The sequence below is a fragment of the Antedon bifida genome, chromosome 9 (genome assembly GCF_963402885.1).
Source record: "Antedon bifida chromosome 9, ecAntBifi1.1, whole genome shotgun sequence".
Classification (NCBI taxonomy): domain Eukaryota; kingdom Metazoa; phylum Echinodermata; class Crinoidea; order Comatulida; family Antedonidae; genus Antedon; species Antedon bifida.
In genome coordinates, this window is record NC_136234.1 from 1,393,991 (window position 1) to 1,412,358 (window position 18,368).

The window sequence follows — 18,368 nt, forward strand, 5'->3', positions numbered from 1 at the left end:
TCTTTCAGATCAAACTATAAGATCTACTATTTGGTGACATGACATAAACTAACAGAATAAACAACAAATCGTCAAATTTTGTAACACTTTTATTTTAATGTTAATTATAATTTAAATGCAGTCATTATTAATTGCTTAATAATCAAGTTGAATAAATGTTCTACAATTAAAAAAATAAGTAGTACATCATACCAACATCTAACTCTGGACTCAATAAACTCCTATAGTTTTATTTACAATACACCGGTTCTTATTTAAATACAATTTTTTCAAATTATAGTTTAATTTTAATATGCATGTTCATAACAAAACGTAACCGAATAAAACACAAATATAAACAGTCAGAAAAGTGGGGATGGGGTGTGTGTAAAGGGCAGGGTAATAGGCATGTTTCCCTTCTCAAATATAAACATTGTACAGAATTCTCAAATATACATGAATATAACAAAAGTTTACATACGTACAGTATATATAAACTCAAACTCTGTGTAAGTTTAATTGCTTCTTTTAATAACTCTAGTTTCTATACACTCCTGGTTCACACTGGAATGTGGAGATTAGCTAACATGTTCACATAGAGGTATGTAAAAAACTAGAAACTGGAATATATGAACTACCATATTTTATTTTTCTGGAATGCAGGGACTAGCTATATTATATCAAGGTTGCACTATAAAAAAAATTATTTCAAAGTTTAAATGAACAATTGCACAAGATCAAGCTGACATTTTAACATTTGTTTGCATTTTTTAAGATATTAAATTTAATCTGAAAACAGGACTTTACCTGGGGTCAGTTACATGTTTTATTGGGCATCTTACCTGTAATATGTGATAAACATATCACAGATAAGGTGTTTTAAATATCTATATTTTCTTGATTTTACTGTTTGTCATAGCTTTCAATTAAAAGTTTTCAGTTTATTCTTGTACTTCAGTATATTAATAATTTACTGCAGCATCAAATACTGTACAGTGCTCCTACAAATGAAACAAAAGCAGAACTTACTCAAGTATTTACCTTAAAACATTGTTAAAAAGTATTAAAATCATTTTTCATTCTAAAACTCTTGGATTGAAGTGCATACCTAAAATTTGAGTTAATATTTTCAAAACCTACAACATATTTTACTCTGAATAAATTTGTACCAATTAGCACCTATCTGTACAAATAACCACCATAGCATATATTGAAAACGATTAATATCTATTTACAGTTAATAAAATAAGTTAATAATAATGATTATTGCATAAAAATAAGAGTGATGAGATAAAAGTGCTAGTAAAAATATATATAATATATGAATCCATACATACTGTGTGAAAAATAATAATTATGTACTACAATTTCCCAAGCTATACTTTTTCAGTGTTCCACATTACTATCAATTCTTCCCTCTTGTTTGATTGGATTTATCAAAGTTGTCAAACTCTCTCATTTGACGACTTTTTACCTTTAATTTGCATGTACAGTATGTATTGTTACTTATGGTCATAAAACCTGAACCTAAAATCAAGAAAATTAGGTCTGACGACTTGAAATGTATATCTCTATATGACATCATAGTCTTTAGGTCATTGCTAAAATGTATAAGCTCTCCAATGCAAGACTTTTGTGCAGTTTAAGTGGTGCTAAACATACAGAGTAATTAAATTATTATTTCAACATTAAATTTCAAAAGTCGAATGAATATAAGAGACAATACAATACATGGACATAAAACGCACAGTGGAAAAATGGGGCTTGTGCGGTTTAAATTATTCTTTAACAACTTTCAGTTATATTAGAAATAAAAGAAATAATAAAAGTGAATTTCTAATTGTAAAATTTATGGTGGAGTTAAAATTAATGGCGGGGTTAAAAATTAGTTTAATATACAGTACTGTATGAACATTGTGAACGGTGAGACAAAACCATACTCTCCAAATATTGAATTTTAAATTGTTAATATTGTACCCAAAAGGTTCAATTTTCTTTACACAGTCAGTGGAAAAATGGCAAAAGGCTTCCTACTTTCTAGGAGTTTTATTAGATAATCTATTATTGTTGATATAAAGTTTGCGGTACACAACGTGGTGTACCGCAAACTTTATATTAACATTCGATTTCGCCATGCAAACCTTCAAACAATATAATCTATATTATTTTTGAACAACTCTTTCAACATGACCACGGAACTGATATTGCCATTTTTCCTCTAACTGTACAGACAGCAACAGTTTAGACGAGGTGGGTTATAGCAGAAATAAAATGAACAGTAAATTAAAAACACTAAAACAAAATAATGAACAGAAAGACAGATTCAAAACATCACTATATCAAAAGCACAAAACATTAGAATCCAACAAAATTTGCATAGCAAGTCGTGCTTTTAAAACAACAGATTATAAAACGTTATATTCATGTAGGCTTGTATCGTATCATACTACTGCAAACTACACCCTGTAGTATCATCCTCCGTCTCGGCTCCTAAGGCGAGATAATGGTTCTCGATATTCACCATGTATTCGTAACGTGCAGAGTAGCGTACACGTTTTTCTGGTGCTCGTTCATTGGTTATTGACAAGGAGCGTATGATTGTCTTTGAGGCCGTGGAATGCGGCATGGTAAACTCAACGTGAGCTTTCTGTTGGAACGTCTTCGGTATGTACTGACTGTTTGCCATCGTCAAATGGCACATGAAAATGTGATTGGAATTCCCATCTGAAAAACAAACAGGACTTGATTATAGTAATATCATTTTAAAATATAAATAAGAATACTCATTCTTATTCTTCTAAATGCTTCACATTATTACTCCATTCTTTTTTGTTAACAAACACATATGGAAACAACAGTACATACTCCCATAATTCAGCTAGTAATCAATGCAATTGTGTTTTTGACCTATACCAGGTACCTATTTATACACCTGGGTGGAGAGAGGCAAACGCAAGTATAGAGTTTTGCCCAAGGATACAAGCAATGCGATGGGTGTAGGATTCACGACCTCAACGTCCAAACCACACTGCTCTACATGCATACATTTATTTGATTTATTTATTATTACCTAATACATCTTTAAAATGTATAATTCAGAAACGAAAAAAACAAACATTATAGATACATACAATGATTTTTCTCTGGAAGTTTTGGAATTCTCCAAACAATTGCACCAAACGCATGTTCATACTTGGCTACTCCTACTGAAGTTTCTAAAAGACTTGGGTGATTGCTTCCTGAAAAAAATTTAAAATACATTTTAAATTTGTTCTTTATCATTCTCTATCATGCCACTAAAGAGTGGTTCTCACTAGACCACAGCTCAATGCAGCGATGTATCAATGCAAAGTGCCGTAAAGTGTGGTGCAAACAACATTATGTGGAAATCGAATCAGACTGATTGCACACAACAAACGCAAGGCAAAAACACTAAGCAGGTTTGATTTCACACTGGCGGAGGCAACAACAATTGTTGGAAGGCCATTTTCTAACCTTGTTAGTTGCGTTGTTAGTGGGAACCATGCTTAAACATATGAGGTACAACACCAGTTTATAAGGGTTCCTGGTGGTTACAGCTTATATCAGACAAGCAATATAGATATTATGTCTTGTCTAAACAACAAACATTTATTAAATCTGGTGGATAATAATAGCTTTTGTATTTGAAAAATGGAGAGTAGCAATAACATTGAGAACAATTTACTGTAGTGCTAAAAATAGCCAATTAAAGTAGTCTGCAATAACATCACAATTTACATCATCGAATATATAAAATTAACACATTTTTTCAGAAAATTGCAGCTTATAAAACAGTAACACAGGGTATTAACAGTAAATATTTCCTTAAAAATTAATAATTGGAGAATTTTTCCATATCATTTTGTTACCATATTACTAATGTCAGAATTAAATCTTTAATTTAGTAAATTGCTTGGTGAGGCGTGACAAAACAAATCAACCATCACAATCATGTGATACAACTACTATGAATATTAAAAATCCAAAACCTTTTTTTATCTTTCCTGATTTCTTTGTCGCCGATTTCACTGAAGTTTGTCCAAACCTTTTCTTCTTTCGGAATATATGAACCCAACTCTGAGGTATCGGCATGCGTATTACGATGTCGCAACACACACAGTGACTAGAGGACATTCTCTCGTGACTCCCTGTAAGAAAAGCATATTTAAAATTTTAGTAAAACATGCAGTTTTGCTTTTTAATGATATATTGTCCCACTGAAAAATATTTTTTTTTAAATTTGTTTGTTGAATATTGAATTTTAATGTCACATTAATTATTCACTTCAACCAGAAATTGGATGTGCAAAAAAAATATTTACCTCAAAAAACTGTAATATTCATTCAAAATGGCCTAATAAAAGTCTGATTTTAAAAATCTTTATTTTTTATGATCTTTAATAATCTAAACAGTTTTTTATGTACACATAAATAGGAAGAGAGCATTGCATGTTGGGAATGGGATATACTTATAAAGTGGATCACTAAATTGAAATGTTTGTAACAGTCAATTTAAACTTATACACTTATATTACAAAACAACATTCAATTTAATTTCTAGTGAAATAGATCAGACACGTGCACTTTCTATACAAAGAAATCAAGATCAAGTTTGTGAAATTTTAGACATAATTGTGAAACGCTACACTGAAACGTGTATATTATAAAGAAATCGGATATAAAATGGTGAAACGAATCTTCCTTGATAGGAGTGTGTCATTAGGGTTCTAATTACGAAAAGAACATTTTACTTTTACTTTGTTACATATTGAATGTCTTTGTTAAAAGAGAAAGAATTGATTGGTATATTGTTAAAGAGAAAAGGAGGAAATCAACTATTAAACGATACAAACAGTTAATTAGGTTGAAGACTTGGACGACTCTGACTGGTGACTACATACACTACGAGGATACTCTTACAGAAAATATTAAAAATATCTTGAATTAAATTATCTTTAATGTCAAAGCTGCAAAAATTAAATATTCAAAATATCTCATAAATATTATATTTGCAACACTTACCTCGAACAATAACATCAGCTCTCAATTGCAAATGATGTCCCTCACCTCCAAGCTGCACTCTTACCATGAGAGGGAGTGTCTGTTCTAAGTGTGACTTAACTTTAAACCTCATTAACTCAAACTTACACGCTTCCAATGGCGTAAACTTAATCAAATGCGAGTCAATAAATGCTTCCTTATCGACGCAATGATGGAATTCAACCGCCTCCATCTTTAACCATCTCTCCGTCTTGCTTGGTATAATATCCTGTCGCGCTGTGACCTCAACATCCTTCCGCTGAATGTCATTTACTCCTATTGCGCAATCCGGCATTCCTGACACAAACGCAATGCAAGATATACTAACAGAAGTGGATTGTTTTTCAACGACACCTTCAGTACCTATTAAGGCACGGAAACGATCTACCACATCGAGGATTACGCATTCGCTATGATACTGTACGCCACGTTCTCGGGAAACTTCCAAACTCATAAGAGAATCATTAACGCAGCGCACAAACGAGTTCAAATCATCAACTGAATTTGATCCTATTTTTAATAACTCATCAGCTTTTTTCATTTTTTCAAACGGTGCATTGGCACTGTATTTCCTCTTCTCCACGTAAGACATATAGAAAAGGTACACTTTATGAACTTTACCCATTCCGTCGAAGCTTTGCAATGTGGGGTCACTAATTTCGTAATTGGATTGCAATTGAATCTCACTGAATGGCTCGCGAGATGATTCACTGTCAAATAGTTGGATAATATTTCCATCAGTGATCTTTACAAAGACTGTTTTCCACGTTCTGGCACCTGCAAGCCTCTTCTTTCCAGGATGTCGCAGCATAAGCTTCCATCCTGCTTCAAAATCAACCTCTGGTATAGGGTACGTATCTATAAACTCTTCGCCTAATGGATCTTCTAAAGTTGATACTGGTCTATTTGTTGCTGATGACACAGAAGCCCCTCTGGATTGCTGGAGAATGGTTGGCTTCTGGTCAAACGGTTGATGGGTATTTGTGACGGAGGTGATGTCACTGCCAACCTTCTTTAACTTTGGCTTTCCCATTTGTGAAGCGATGAAGTTTTCCCAATTGTCTTTTGATCCTGTTGCCTTTTGTGAAAGAGCATAGTCCTGTACGACTTCACCAGATGGAACATCTGGTATAATTGGATTTGATACTTGTCTTTGGTATGGTTGCGATATCTGTGCTTGTGATGTCTGTGTAACATTAAATGGATTTTTATCTGGTTGAGTATCGTCAAAGGTTTGCCAATTTTTTCTTACCGGTGAAGTCACCTCTCCTCCACCTCCTATGAATGGATTATATGGAGAAGTTGGTCGATTCTGTAATGCATGTTCAATGAAAGCACTATCCTTTTGTTTTTGGAGTTCCTCTGCAAATGGATTTCCTCGAGAAGGAATATTCCTTTCTGGTAGAACTCTGGTTGGAGTTCCCTCTTCAGATGTTGAAGTCAGTGTCAACTCTCTAGACGCTTGGGACCCAGAAGATTTTCCTGTCAATGATTGGTGAATAGGTGATCGCAAAATTGTTGATCGCTTTTCATCATCCTCAAAAGCAACCCAATTAGTAGGAACAGCTGTCGGAGTGTCGGGGGTCTTGGCTCCTAAGTCACGAGCAGATGGTATAGGAGATTCCGGTTTGGCTGGTCTTGATGGTACCGGTTGTGAGTTGTCTTCAAATGTCACCCAGTTCTCTGGTACTGGTGATTTAGTTGAATTCAGACGAATATAATCATGAGAATGGGTTTCATGTGTTTCTCCAAAGTCTGATTGTCTGTCGTCTGTCACCCAACTTTTCTCTGATGTTAAATCACTACTACGAATGGAAGATCCTGTGAAAATAAAATTTAAAAACCGATTTAATCATTTCAAAAATTATAGCCAATGTGACTACATTACTGTATGTGACTATGGTCCTGTTTCTGCTGCATAAAAATAACTGGTTAAAAATGGTGTGAATAAATTAAGTCCAATTTCTTGGGAGCATAAACAGGACAATTTTGTGGTAACTGGCGCTGGACGACTTTTAGCTGCAACACAAAATAATGGTTATTTGATCGACAGCCGCTGACCTTGAGTCAACTTTTGAGTCAATTTTTGCAATAATTCTGTCCTGTACTGTACACTGCAGTAAAGTTTGAATTAACTGCCAGGAATTGAGCAGAGATGCAGAGCAGAAATGCAGTCAATATAAAAATTACATTGTAAATCTATTTTGAAATACGGTTTATTTGGCGCTATCCAGCAGAAACAGACTATATTACATGTGCATACATTAAATTGGCCTGTTAATTCCATCATACAGTTTCAACTCCAATGTTAACAAAGGATTTTACAACTGTGTATAAGATATGTCTTAAATCTTAATGTCAAATGACAGGTGCATATCGCATTAGCATGTTAATGTACTATGTCCCAAGAACATTAATGTAGCATAATAATGTGCTGAAGATGATACAATAACAAGCTTTCATTTTGGGATGGTAGATGAAGGAAATAGTAATTCAACAGACCGTGACGGTAATGGAACGTTCCACTCATCACAGTTAAAAAATGTAAAGTACAGTATGGTCTATCGAAGGGACTTTTACATGTCATGTATTGTCCCGAAATGGAACCTCAGTTACTGTATAGCACAGAGAGAGTAGTGTAAAAAATGCACTTTATGCAAAAACTGTCAGCTCTATCAAAGCACGCTTCCAAAAAATGTATTTATTTTGTCTCCAGACAATACATAAAAACACAATACATTGAACAAGAAAAAACAACATATACAACTAGGCAGAAAAGGATTCTTAAAAAGTGAATTTAATTACTATACAGTAGTAGGTTTCCTACTGAATAGTTCAATATGGTAGTAGAAACATTTGACAACCTTTGAACTTTCTTGGTTTTCAAAGCATTACAAAATTTGAGAAAGTCAAAGTTTCAAACAAGTTGAGTGTACCGAGTGTATTGAGTGTTTGAAACGCATTTAATAATGGTTTTGTCTTTGCACATTTTATCTGTGCATTTGAATGATTCGTTTTAAGAGGATAATTAAATAAAAACATTAATATTGTTCTGTACCAGCACATTGCTGCTTGTGGCATTCCATAGATGTTGTTAACCTTGGGAATACAATGAAGAATTAAATTGGCTTATAATGATTTCAATTAAAGATTCACTTTTCTGTGAAAGGAAATGAATTATATGTGAATAAAGTTTTAAATTATTTTTGTAAAGCCCTGTGTCTCAATATGAAACTAGTTTGACAAAAAAACTGTGATGTGTCCATCATCATGTCCATATATGGGTACATCACATTTTGTTGTCAAGTTTGATAGAAACAGGACCATCATCAAATATGTAAATGGAATTTGTTGGTTCAAGAATGCGTTGGTGTCAATTTCAGCTAAATAAATAAAAATATTATATGGTTAATATTTATCTAATTTTATGTTTATTAATTATTAAATTTGATGCGATGGAAAAGAAGGGACATGTTCAGTTCAGCACTTTTACAATTTTTAGGTCCTCATCAAGCCCAAATTATTTCAGAATCCTGGATCCGACACTCTGTATGGTACTTCTTTTATGTTAGTTTCAACAGCTCCATTCAAAATGTAAAATCATTGAAACTTGGTAAATAATATTACTGTTTTATTAATGTTATTGTTATAGATATGCAGGATAAAAATTACCCACAAATAATTTAATTTAAACAAAACTAAATGTGTTTACCATACAGATCCATAAATACTTATAATAAAACCACAGAACGATACACATATTTTCCATCCATCATATATTACCACTTTGATAGCAGCTTAGTTAACAAAGACTGAGTTTTTTTTAATTAAAATTAAAACATAACAATAATAATACTACAGTACCTTTATCTAACCTCTTATACATACTATTTCCTTCCACAGAGAATAACACTTATAGTAGGAAACTATACAACTGTAATGTATCCAAGAAAGAGAAAAACAGCATGGAGGCAAGTCAACACTGAATCAGCCTACCCACTTTTCTATTACCATAAGAGCACCTTTGAATTAACGACTTCATCGAAAGCAGCAGACGACGAAGATGAATAACTGTTAGCAACCAGCCTGTCTCGTATTGGTATTGCACATTTAATAATATCTACTGGTGCATTAACTGATGCAAATTAAAGAGCAGCTTTTTTTCCTTCTTTCTCATATAATATGACTCACAACTGATTACTGTACATTTGTGTGTGTGTGCTTTAACAATACGTTATTTTCAAAGCAAGCACAATAAATTAAAATTAATTTATTGTATATTTACACAATATGTCAGCAAATTCTTTTTCAAAATTAATTAAAAAAATTAATATTTATCTAGAATTTTAATAAAGCAGTCAGATGTTTTCAAAAAGATTTTCATTAAAATACATGATCTCAGAATCTGTTCTAATTAAAATTGATAATTATAAATCCTTTGTGTCTTGTTTGTTCTGTTGTAATATGTGATTTATTTATTCATTACAAATTAAAGATACCGAAAGAAGCGTGGGTGTGTGGATTAGTACGGTATTACAGAGACGTTAAACACAATAAAAAAAACATGATTTACCGATCTTTTTTAGGTGTTTTTGTGTTCTCTACTAATTAAATTAATTAATTAAATTGATGTAGTCTTGCTAAAAGAAAACTATACCTAGGTGAAAATCAAAAATAAAATAGTAGAGGCTGCTGCTAAAGAAAAAATAATTCAATGAAAAAAAAATTATATAATTGTGCCGTCAAAGTTTAAAGGGGTTGCGTATACTGTAAATGAGGTTTGTACATAGCTACAGTAGCCAAACGCCTAGTTGGGCTATAAATTGCTGGTTCAAGTATGTATTCCATGTTGTATAATAACACATTCTATCTATCATATAAAATCGGTATATAGTTTGCCTGCATTTTAACTAGCCCAGGGCAACCAACTACCTTACCAATTAAGGGACCATGTCAACATTATTCTACTGCAGTATATACTATATTTTTTACTGCAATGATTTTAGTTTGTTTCAATGTGGAGAATACAGTGTGTAGAATTACCCAACAAGCTTACTAAATTATTGCATAAACAGGTTAAAGAGTAAATAGGTTAAAGAGTAAACAGGTTAAAGAGTAAACAGGTTAAAGAGTAAACAGGTTAAAGAGTAAACAGGTTAAAGAGTAAACAGGTTAAAGAGTAAACAGGTTAAAGAGTAAACAGGTTAAAGAGTAAACAGGTTAAAGAGTAAACAGGTTAAAGAGTACACAAAATGTAAAGTAGTTACTACAATATAGTGGAATTATGTTGACATGGTCCCTAAGCAATTCATAAAAATCACCATAATTTAATAAACAGTACAGAACTGAATATCCAATGAGTACTGTATTGAACTTATCAAAATATTAACACCTGCCCTCACACTTTCCGCAAGCAGACTGGCAAGTGTTCAATGAACCATAAAATCAATGGTCAAAGGTCAATTTTTGAATACAAACGTGTGACAATGCTGTCAACATCTGGCACAAAACGATTGACTGAGATTGATCAAATTGCATGCTTCAATAAGTTTTTATCCTCTGTCAATTGATTTCTAAGATATTTAATTAAGCCACCAGGTCACGTTTGCATAATAATTAGAAACTTTCACCTATGAAATTGATTTAATTAAATGATAACAATTAGATCAAGTGTTAAATAGCGGTAACGAATTAACAATTGACCAGAACTTCTTAATCTGTCTTATGTCTCATGCATGATATATAGAATTTGTTTCTGCATTCACAAAAATAAGTAGACATTAATATGGAACCAAATGAAGACATTTTTTTTTTCCATTTCTCAATTTTAGCAAATTTGAGAACCATACAACCAAAGACACAATATGCAAGGGTCATACAGTACAGCAAGAAATGACTGCTTCGTATCTACGCATAACCTTTCGTAGCCTACGCATAGGTAGATCATAGGTCATTGTTCTCTGAATGTCGCCTACTGTACGAATACGAAATATTGTTATAATGTATTGTTATGATAATTATCTATGCGTCGATCTTAGGGTGGTTCGTAGGGTTAGTAAACACCATTGACAATGCACAAAAACAATGTATTGTTCACTAATTAAAATCCTATCTAAAGCTAGAAGATGTCAATTTCTATAGCCGCCCTACACATCGGTATCCTAATTTGGCCGGACATCTGACGACAAGAAAACATTGGGAGTGAGAGTTGAGGCTAGCCTAGTTTCGGCTGTACAATAGATCAAAAAAAAAAAATAAGAGAATGACAAAAGACTTGAATATTGATTCAGCACATTTGGGATTTTTCCTTAAACTTGATTTGTTCCTAATAATGATAGGTAATATGATCCATGCCATGCCTGGGAAAGACTTAAGAATTTCCTGTAAATATGATAAAGACATAATAGACATCATTTGATTCTTAGCTTCCTTAAACTAGCCATTTTAAATAAATTTTAAAACATACAGTATAAAACTATCAACTACCTCAAACTATAGCAAACACTAACAGACCCTGGACTGGAATTCAAGCCAATTCTTGCATCTGTATAGTTTGCCCGTGTATCATAGGAAAATTCTAAATACAGTGTCACATATTGACACATAAAACAATCATTTCATTGATTTCAATTGTTTGTACATATGACCTGTTTGACAGAGTGTCAGTACAGTATGTATACCGATAGTAGATCGAATATTAACTTCACAATTTCAAATGTCAAATATATTTACATAAATAAATGTACAGATGCTGGAAAATTTAGAATTTCTTTTAATGGAGTTCAGCTTTGGAATAATTTACCCTTAGCTATAAAATGTACCTCTTCAAGATTTGAATTCATAAATGAAGTTAAATTTTTACTTTTATAAAAACATTAATGTTAGCCCTTGTTTACTTTATTTCTATAGTTGCTGTTTCTTTCTTATTGAATTATTGTTGTTAGATCAAAATTTATGCATTTTGACTAATTTATTTTTTGTGACACTGACAGAAGCCAAACCTCGATTAGTGAAAGCTATTTTTGGCTCCTTTTCACTTTGTACTGTACTGTGATATGAATAAAGTTGAACTCAAGTTGAAATCAAATGTTGAAACAATTATGCTACATATAGTTCAATATTATCTGACAAAGAAACAAAACTATTTTAATTACTTGTGTACATAATAAATTATGATAAGAAGTTCAAAGTAGAGTACTCAATAATGTTACATACTGTACTATTGTGCAATTATTTTACATTTTTGTACAATTATGTGGAAAGGGGAAACAAAATTAATATTATTATTGTGTTTTTATTTATTTGTTGAGGGTAGCTAACAGCTGTACTAAAACAGCAGTACAGCTGAAGAGACCCTATAATGTTATGTATGTAACATAATTTTACAGTATTAATTACATATTTCTGGCCTAAGTGAATATCAGTTCAGTTTATTTTAGAACCAAATCAAAAGTTTAAAAGCAGAACAGAAAGTATTATTAAATACTGTATCACTCAAGAAAATATTAAAAATTCAATTTGAAGTTTTGTAGTACTAAACATTGATTTACCTGTATATTGTATGGGAACATGAGACCTGCTTGATTTCTGAGGCTCATCAAACTGGACCCAGTTCTTAGATCCACTTAGCCCTGTACTACCTTGTCTCTGTGGGTAAAATAAACATTCTCAAAATAAGCAAAAAATATAATTCAGAAACATAAAGCTTTAGTAAAAAAATAACTATTGTTTAACTAAGGAAACTCTGGTCTTCCTGATGGCTTTTTCATGATTACCCGAAACAAAAAAATTCTCGCCTACTTTGCTAACTAAAACTACACACATTATTCTATTTCTATGATTGACAGTGACACAGATATTTTTTTTTTTAGTCATGTGATGAACTCATTTTCATTAACAAATTTTGATTAGCTATTTAATTTTGCAATAAAGTGGTACCGTAATTGTGTAGAATTTGGTAATGCTTAATTTCAATCCTGTAGGAATTATTAACTTTCTGAATCTTTAACACGGTCAAAAGTTTATGACTACTTCAGGAAGTCATCCAATATTGATTGCCCGAAACAGATTAATTAGCTTTGTTTTATTTTTATTAGCTATTAAAACTAGCTTCCTTTTATTTTTTAATGTGAAGTGCATAGTCTTTACATTATGCACTCTATAAATCCAAATCTATTATTATAAGGGCGTGTGGCGCTGTGTGTTGGACGTTCGACTACTGATCGTTAGACCGAGGTTCGAATCCAACTCTCGCCGCATTGCTTGTATCCTTAGGCAAGATACTTTACTTACGTTTGCCTCTCTCCACCCAGGTGTATAAATGGGTACCCGGTTAGATCAAGACACAACTTTGCGCTGATTACTAGCTGCATATATGGGAGTATGTTTCCATAGGTGTTTGATCAGGAAATGACTGGGGTAATAATGTTCAGCGCATTGAGAGCTTGCTTATATGCGCTATATAAGAATGAACTATTATTATTATTATTATCAGGAGGTGGGGGTGGGGGGATTGGGTGTCCCGAAGGTGGAGATCAGACAACTGTATTACCTGATGACTCCTGACAGATGATGATTGGCTCGAGGCATCATCATCATTGGAGAACGAACGCATAATTCTTGATGACTGTCTGGATGAAAGAGACGTTGCCTCAGAATCTGCGGACGACGCACGGTCAATTCCTCCGAGGGCAGTAAACATTTCAAGGTTACTTTCTAGGGCGTCTGTAATATGATTTCGGTCTGGCACAGTCGGTTTTAAATCAACAAGATTGTCAGTGAAATTTGATGATGAGGCACCTTGATTTTGGTTGGCCACAATTGTATTATTAGCTGTTTTAATTGGGGTTTCAGGTCGTAGATTTATATCTTCATTCACTATGTTATTTTTCTTTAGGGAATTTATAAGTTGGTCTTTTAATTCGGGGGTTAAGTCTTTAAGAACAAAAGGATCCGCAGGCTCTTCAGCTACTTGGGATATATCATTATTGGCATCATCTTCCCTAAGTTCCACATTGTTGTTTAATCTGTTGGCTGGTTGTTCTTCCAGTGTATCATTAGTACCAGAGGCAAGCTCTCCACTTGGAATGTCTTCTTGATTAAACATCCTTGCTATGTTTCCACTCATTGTTGACTTACTAAACAGATTGTAGAGGCTTCACCTACTACAGAATAACATAGTATCAGTCAGTTATTACAGTATGATATTCATTAAAATGTGTGCAATAATGTGAAATGGAATAAGTAGGCCTAGGCCTACATCATCACATGGAAAAAATAGATAGCCTACACATTTTTAAAATATTTTTTTTTAAATGAATCAATTATTAAGTCTTACAAAAGGTATGTTAGTGCATTAAATCATGTCAACGACAAAATCACAACATTATTATAACACATTAATAAAAAGTTTAGGGTGCAGCAGATGCCTAGCCTGGAGTTCATTAACTCACTTCTGCCAGGCAAAAGGGGGTTTTCGCCCTAGACGTGATTGAAATCTCAGTTCAGCCACATATGTTTGCTGGCTTAGAATAGCCAAGCAATAACTGCTTTTTAACCTCAGTCTGAAGAACTTTACACAACTTTAAATAACATAAACAATTTACCTATTTAAGGCAGAGGGTTGCAGATCGATTATTTGTACTTTCAAACATTTAAAAAACAAAAAAGTAAACTTTAAAATAATACTACAAAATCGTTGGAATGCATTTTGGTGGTGTTATCATATTCCAGGTATATAAACTATACCAAACTGGCGAGTAAATCATGTTTTACTTTTTAAATCTCGCAACGTCTGGTTTAAAAGGCTACTCGGGCCAATAATTGATGTTAGCCTAGGGGTTATTGCGATTTGGACGTTTCTGATTGGTTGTAGCCATGGATTATATTGATTAACACTGTTCTGATTGGTTGTAGCTTTAAATACTTCTTCTCAGAACTCGTCCATAATACAATAGCAATTTAGCACAGTGTTTCACTATATAACCATATAAATAATAGGAAACATTTAATAATATGATAAATGACATTTACATAGCAATTTAGCACTGTGTTTTACTATAACCAATTTGGTTAGAGTAAACAAACACAATGATAAAGAATAGGAAACATTTAATAATATGATAAATGACATTTACATAGCAATTCATCACTGTGTTTTACTATAACCTATTTGGTTACGGTTAAACACAATGATAAAGAATAGGAAACATTTAATAATATGATAAATGACATTTACATAGCAATTTAGCACTGTGTTTTACTATAACCAATTTGGTTAGAGTAAACACAATGATAAAGAATAGGAAACATTTAATAATATGATAAATGACATTTACATAGCAATTCATCACTGTGTTTTACTATAACCTATTTGGTTACGGTTAAACACAATGATAAAGAATAGGAAACATTTAATAATATGATAAATGACATTTACATAGCAATTTAGCACTGTGTTTTACTACATAACCAATTTGGTTACGGTTAAACACAATGATAACGAATAGGAAACATTTAATAATTTGATAAATGACATTTACATAGCAATTCATCACTATGTTTTACTATAACTAATTTGGTTACGGTTAAACACAATGATAAAGAATAGGAAACATTTAATAATATGATAAATGACATTTACATAGCAATTTAGCACTGTGTTTTACTATATAACCAATTTGGTTAGAGTAAAACACAATGATAACGAATAGGAAACATTTGATAATTTGATAAATGACATTTACATAGCAATTCATCACTGTGTTTTACTATAACCAATTTGGTTACGGTTAAACACAATGATAAAGAATAGGAAACATTTAATAATATGATAAATGACATTTACATATCAATTTAGCACTGTGTTTTACTATAACTAATTTGGTTACAGTTAAACACAATTATAAAGAATAGGAAACATTTAATAATATGATAAATGACATTTACATAGCAATTTAGCACTGTGTTTTACTATAACCAATTTGGTTAGAGTAAAACACAATGATAAAGAATAGGAAACATTTATTAATATGATATATGACATTTACATAGCAATTTATCATTGTGTTTTACTATATAACCAATTTGGTTACAGTTACACACAATGATAAAGAATAGGAAACATTTGATAATTTGATAAATGACATTTACATAGCAATTTATCATTGTGTTTTACTATAACCAATTTGGTTAGAGTGAAACACAATGATAAAGAATAGGAAACATTTAATAATTTGATAAATGACATTTACATAGCAATTTATCACTGTGTTTTACTATATAACCAATTTGGTTACGGTTAAACACAATAATAAAGAATAGGAAACATTTAATAATTTGATAAATGACATTTACATAGCAATTCATCACTGTGTTTTACTATAACTAATTTGGTTACGGTTAAACACAATGATACAGAATAGGAAACATTTAATAATATGATAAATGACATTTACATAGCAATTTATCACTGTGTTTTACTATAACCAATTTGGTTAGAGTAAAACACAATGATAACGAATAGGAAACATTTGATAATATGATAAATGACATTTACATAGCAATTTATCACTGTGTTTTACTATAACCAATTTGGTTAGAGTGAAACACAATGATAAAGAATAGGAAACATTTAATAATATGATATATGACATTTACATAGCAATTTAGCACTGTGTTTTACTATATAACCAATTTGGTTACAGTTACACACAATGATAAAGAATAGGAAACATTTGATAATTTGATAAATGACATTTACATAGCAATTCATCACTGTGTTTTACTCTATAACCAATTTGGTTACAGTTACACACAATGATAACAAATGGGAACCAAAAGTGTGACAATAAAACGATTAGAATATCATCATTTTTTCTGTGTAAAGAGTAACCCATAGAACATGTTTACCGAGTTTAAAAACGTTTTGAATACCAGACGTATTTTTTGTGATGCTTTTTCATTTGAATTGTAGTATAAAATGTCATTGAAATGAGATAAAAATCATACAAGACATTTTATATCAGTTGCTCTATATACATAACAAAAATAGTCTTTTTCTTTTGTAAAAATCGCCAATGAAGTAGAAAGTTACTTCAGATGTAGTGTGCATTTCTACGTCATTAATAGTAGGCCTAAAATATCTAATTAAATACATCCTATTATAAACATGTTATAAAGAATATCAAACATTTATGTAATATGAAAAATTTACAGATAAGTTTATCATTGTGTTTTACTATAACCAATTTGGTTAAAAGTTAAACACAGTGATAAAGAATAGAACTGTTAGGTTATTTAACCCTAACCCTAGTTTGAAGCCATCACATACTTAATTCATCGCTAAAAATATGTATCGTCTTGAAAAACGTTTGAAATTTGGTAGATATGTTCAATATAGGTTCTTAAATCTATAATGTAAAAACAAATATCATATTCGTTTTATTTTGATTTCTGGGAATCACCAATGAAGTAAAAATGTGTTGGGAATGTATGGTATTTCATAAGTGTACATTTTTAGAAATGCAAATTATTAAAATCACGAATTTTTGTGAAAGTTGTACTTTTTGTTTGTTTTATAGAACCTATTGAACATATCTACCAAATTTCAAAAGTTTCTGAATACGATAAGTATTTTTTCGCGATGAATTTATTATGTCGCTGCAAACTAGGGTTAGGGTTATATAACCTAAAACAGTATCTATTCTTTATCATTGTGTTTAACTGTGTAACCAAATTGGTTCTGTAAAACACAATGATAAGCTATGTAACTTGTATTTATTATATTACATTATATGTATCCTATTCTTTATCATAACGTTTAGATAATAAGATATACTTAATATAATATTTTGCTATGTAAATAACATCATATAATAAATGTTTCATCATCATTGTGTTTTACTCTAACCAAATTGGTTATAGTAAAACACAGTGATAAATTGCTATGTAAATGTCATTTATCAAATTATTAAATGTTTCATATTCTTTATCATTGTGTTTAACCGTAACCAAATAGGTTATAGTAAAACACAGTGATAAATTGCTATGTAAATGTCATTTATCATATTAATAAATGTTTCCTATTCGTTATCATTGTGTTTTACTCTAACCAAATTGGTTATAGTAAAACACAGTGATAAATTGCTATGTAAATGTCATTTATCAAATTATTAAATGTTTCCTATTCTTTATCATTGTGTTTTACTCTAACTAAATTGCTTATAGTCAAAAACAGTGATAAATTGCTATGTAAATGTCATTTATCAAATTATTAAATGTTTCCTATTCTTTATCATTGTGTTTAACCGTAACCAAATAGGTTATAGT

At 31.4% G+C, this 18,368-nt stretch overlaps 1 protein-coding gene across 2 annotated transcripts; it reads right to left on the reverse strand.

Moving 5' to 3' along the window:
- Positions 1–71: 71 nt before the first annotated feature.
- LOC144851385 (stonin-2-like) lies at positions 72–14,838 on the reverse strand. Of its 2 annotated transcripts, none has more exons than XM_078708810.1 (7): positions 14,645–14,838; positions 13,591–14,203; positions 12,590–12,686; positions 5,022–6,860; positions 3,990–4,148; positions 3,111–3,218; positions 72–2,703 (listed from the first exon to the last, which is right to left on the reverse strand). In XM_078708810.1, the coding sequence occupies exons 2-7, from the start codon at positions 14,164–14,166 to the stop codon at positions 2,426–2,428; spliced, it is 3,057 nt and encodes a 1,018-aa protein (XP_078564936.1). In that variant the 5' UTR covers positions 14,167–14,203; positions 14,645–14,838; the 3' UTR covers positions 72–2,425. The 2 variants fall into 2 exon arrangements, with proteins under 2 accessions (XP_078564936.1, XP_078564937.1); XM_078708811.1 differs by having other exon boundaries at positions 12,590–12,663; positions 13,580–14,203.
- Between the last annotated feature and the right edge of the window lie 3,530 nt (positions 14,839–18,368).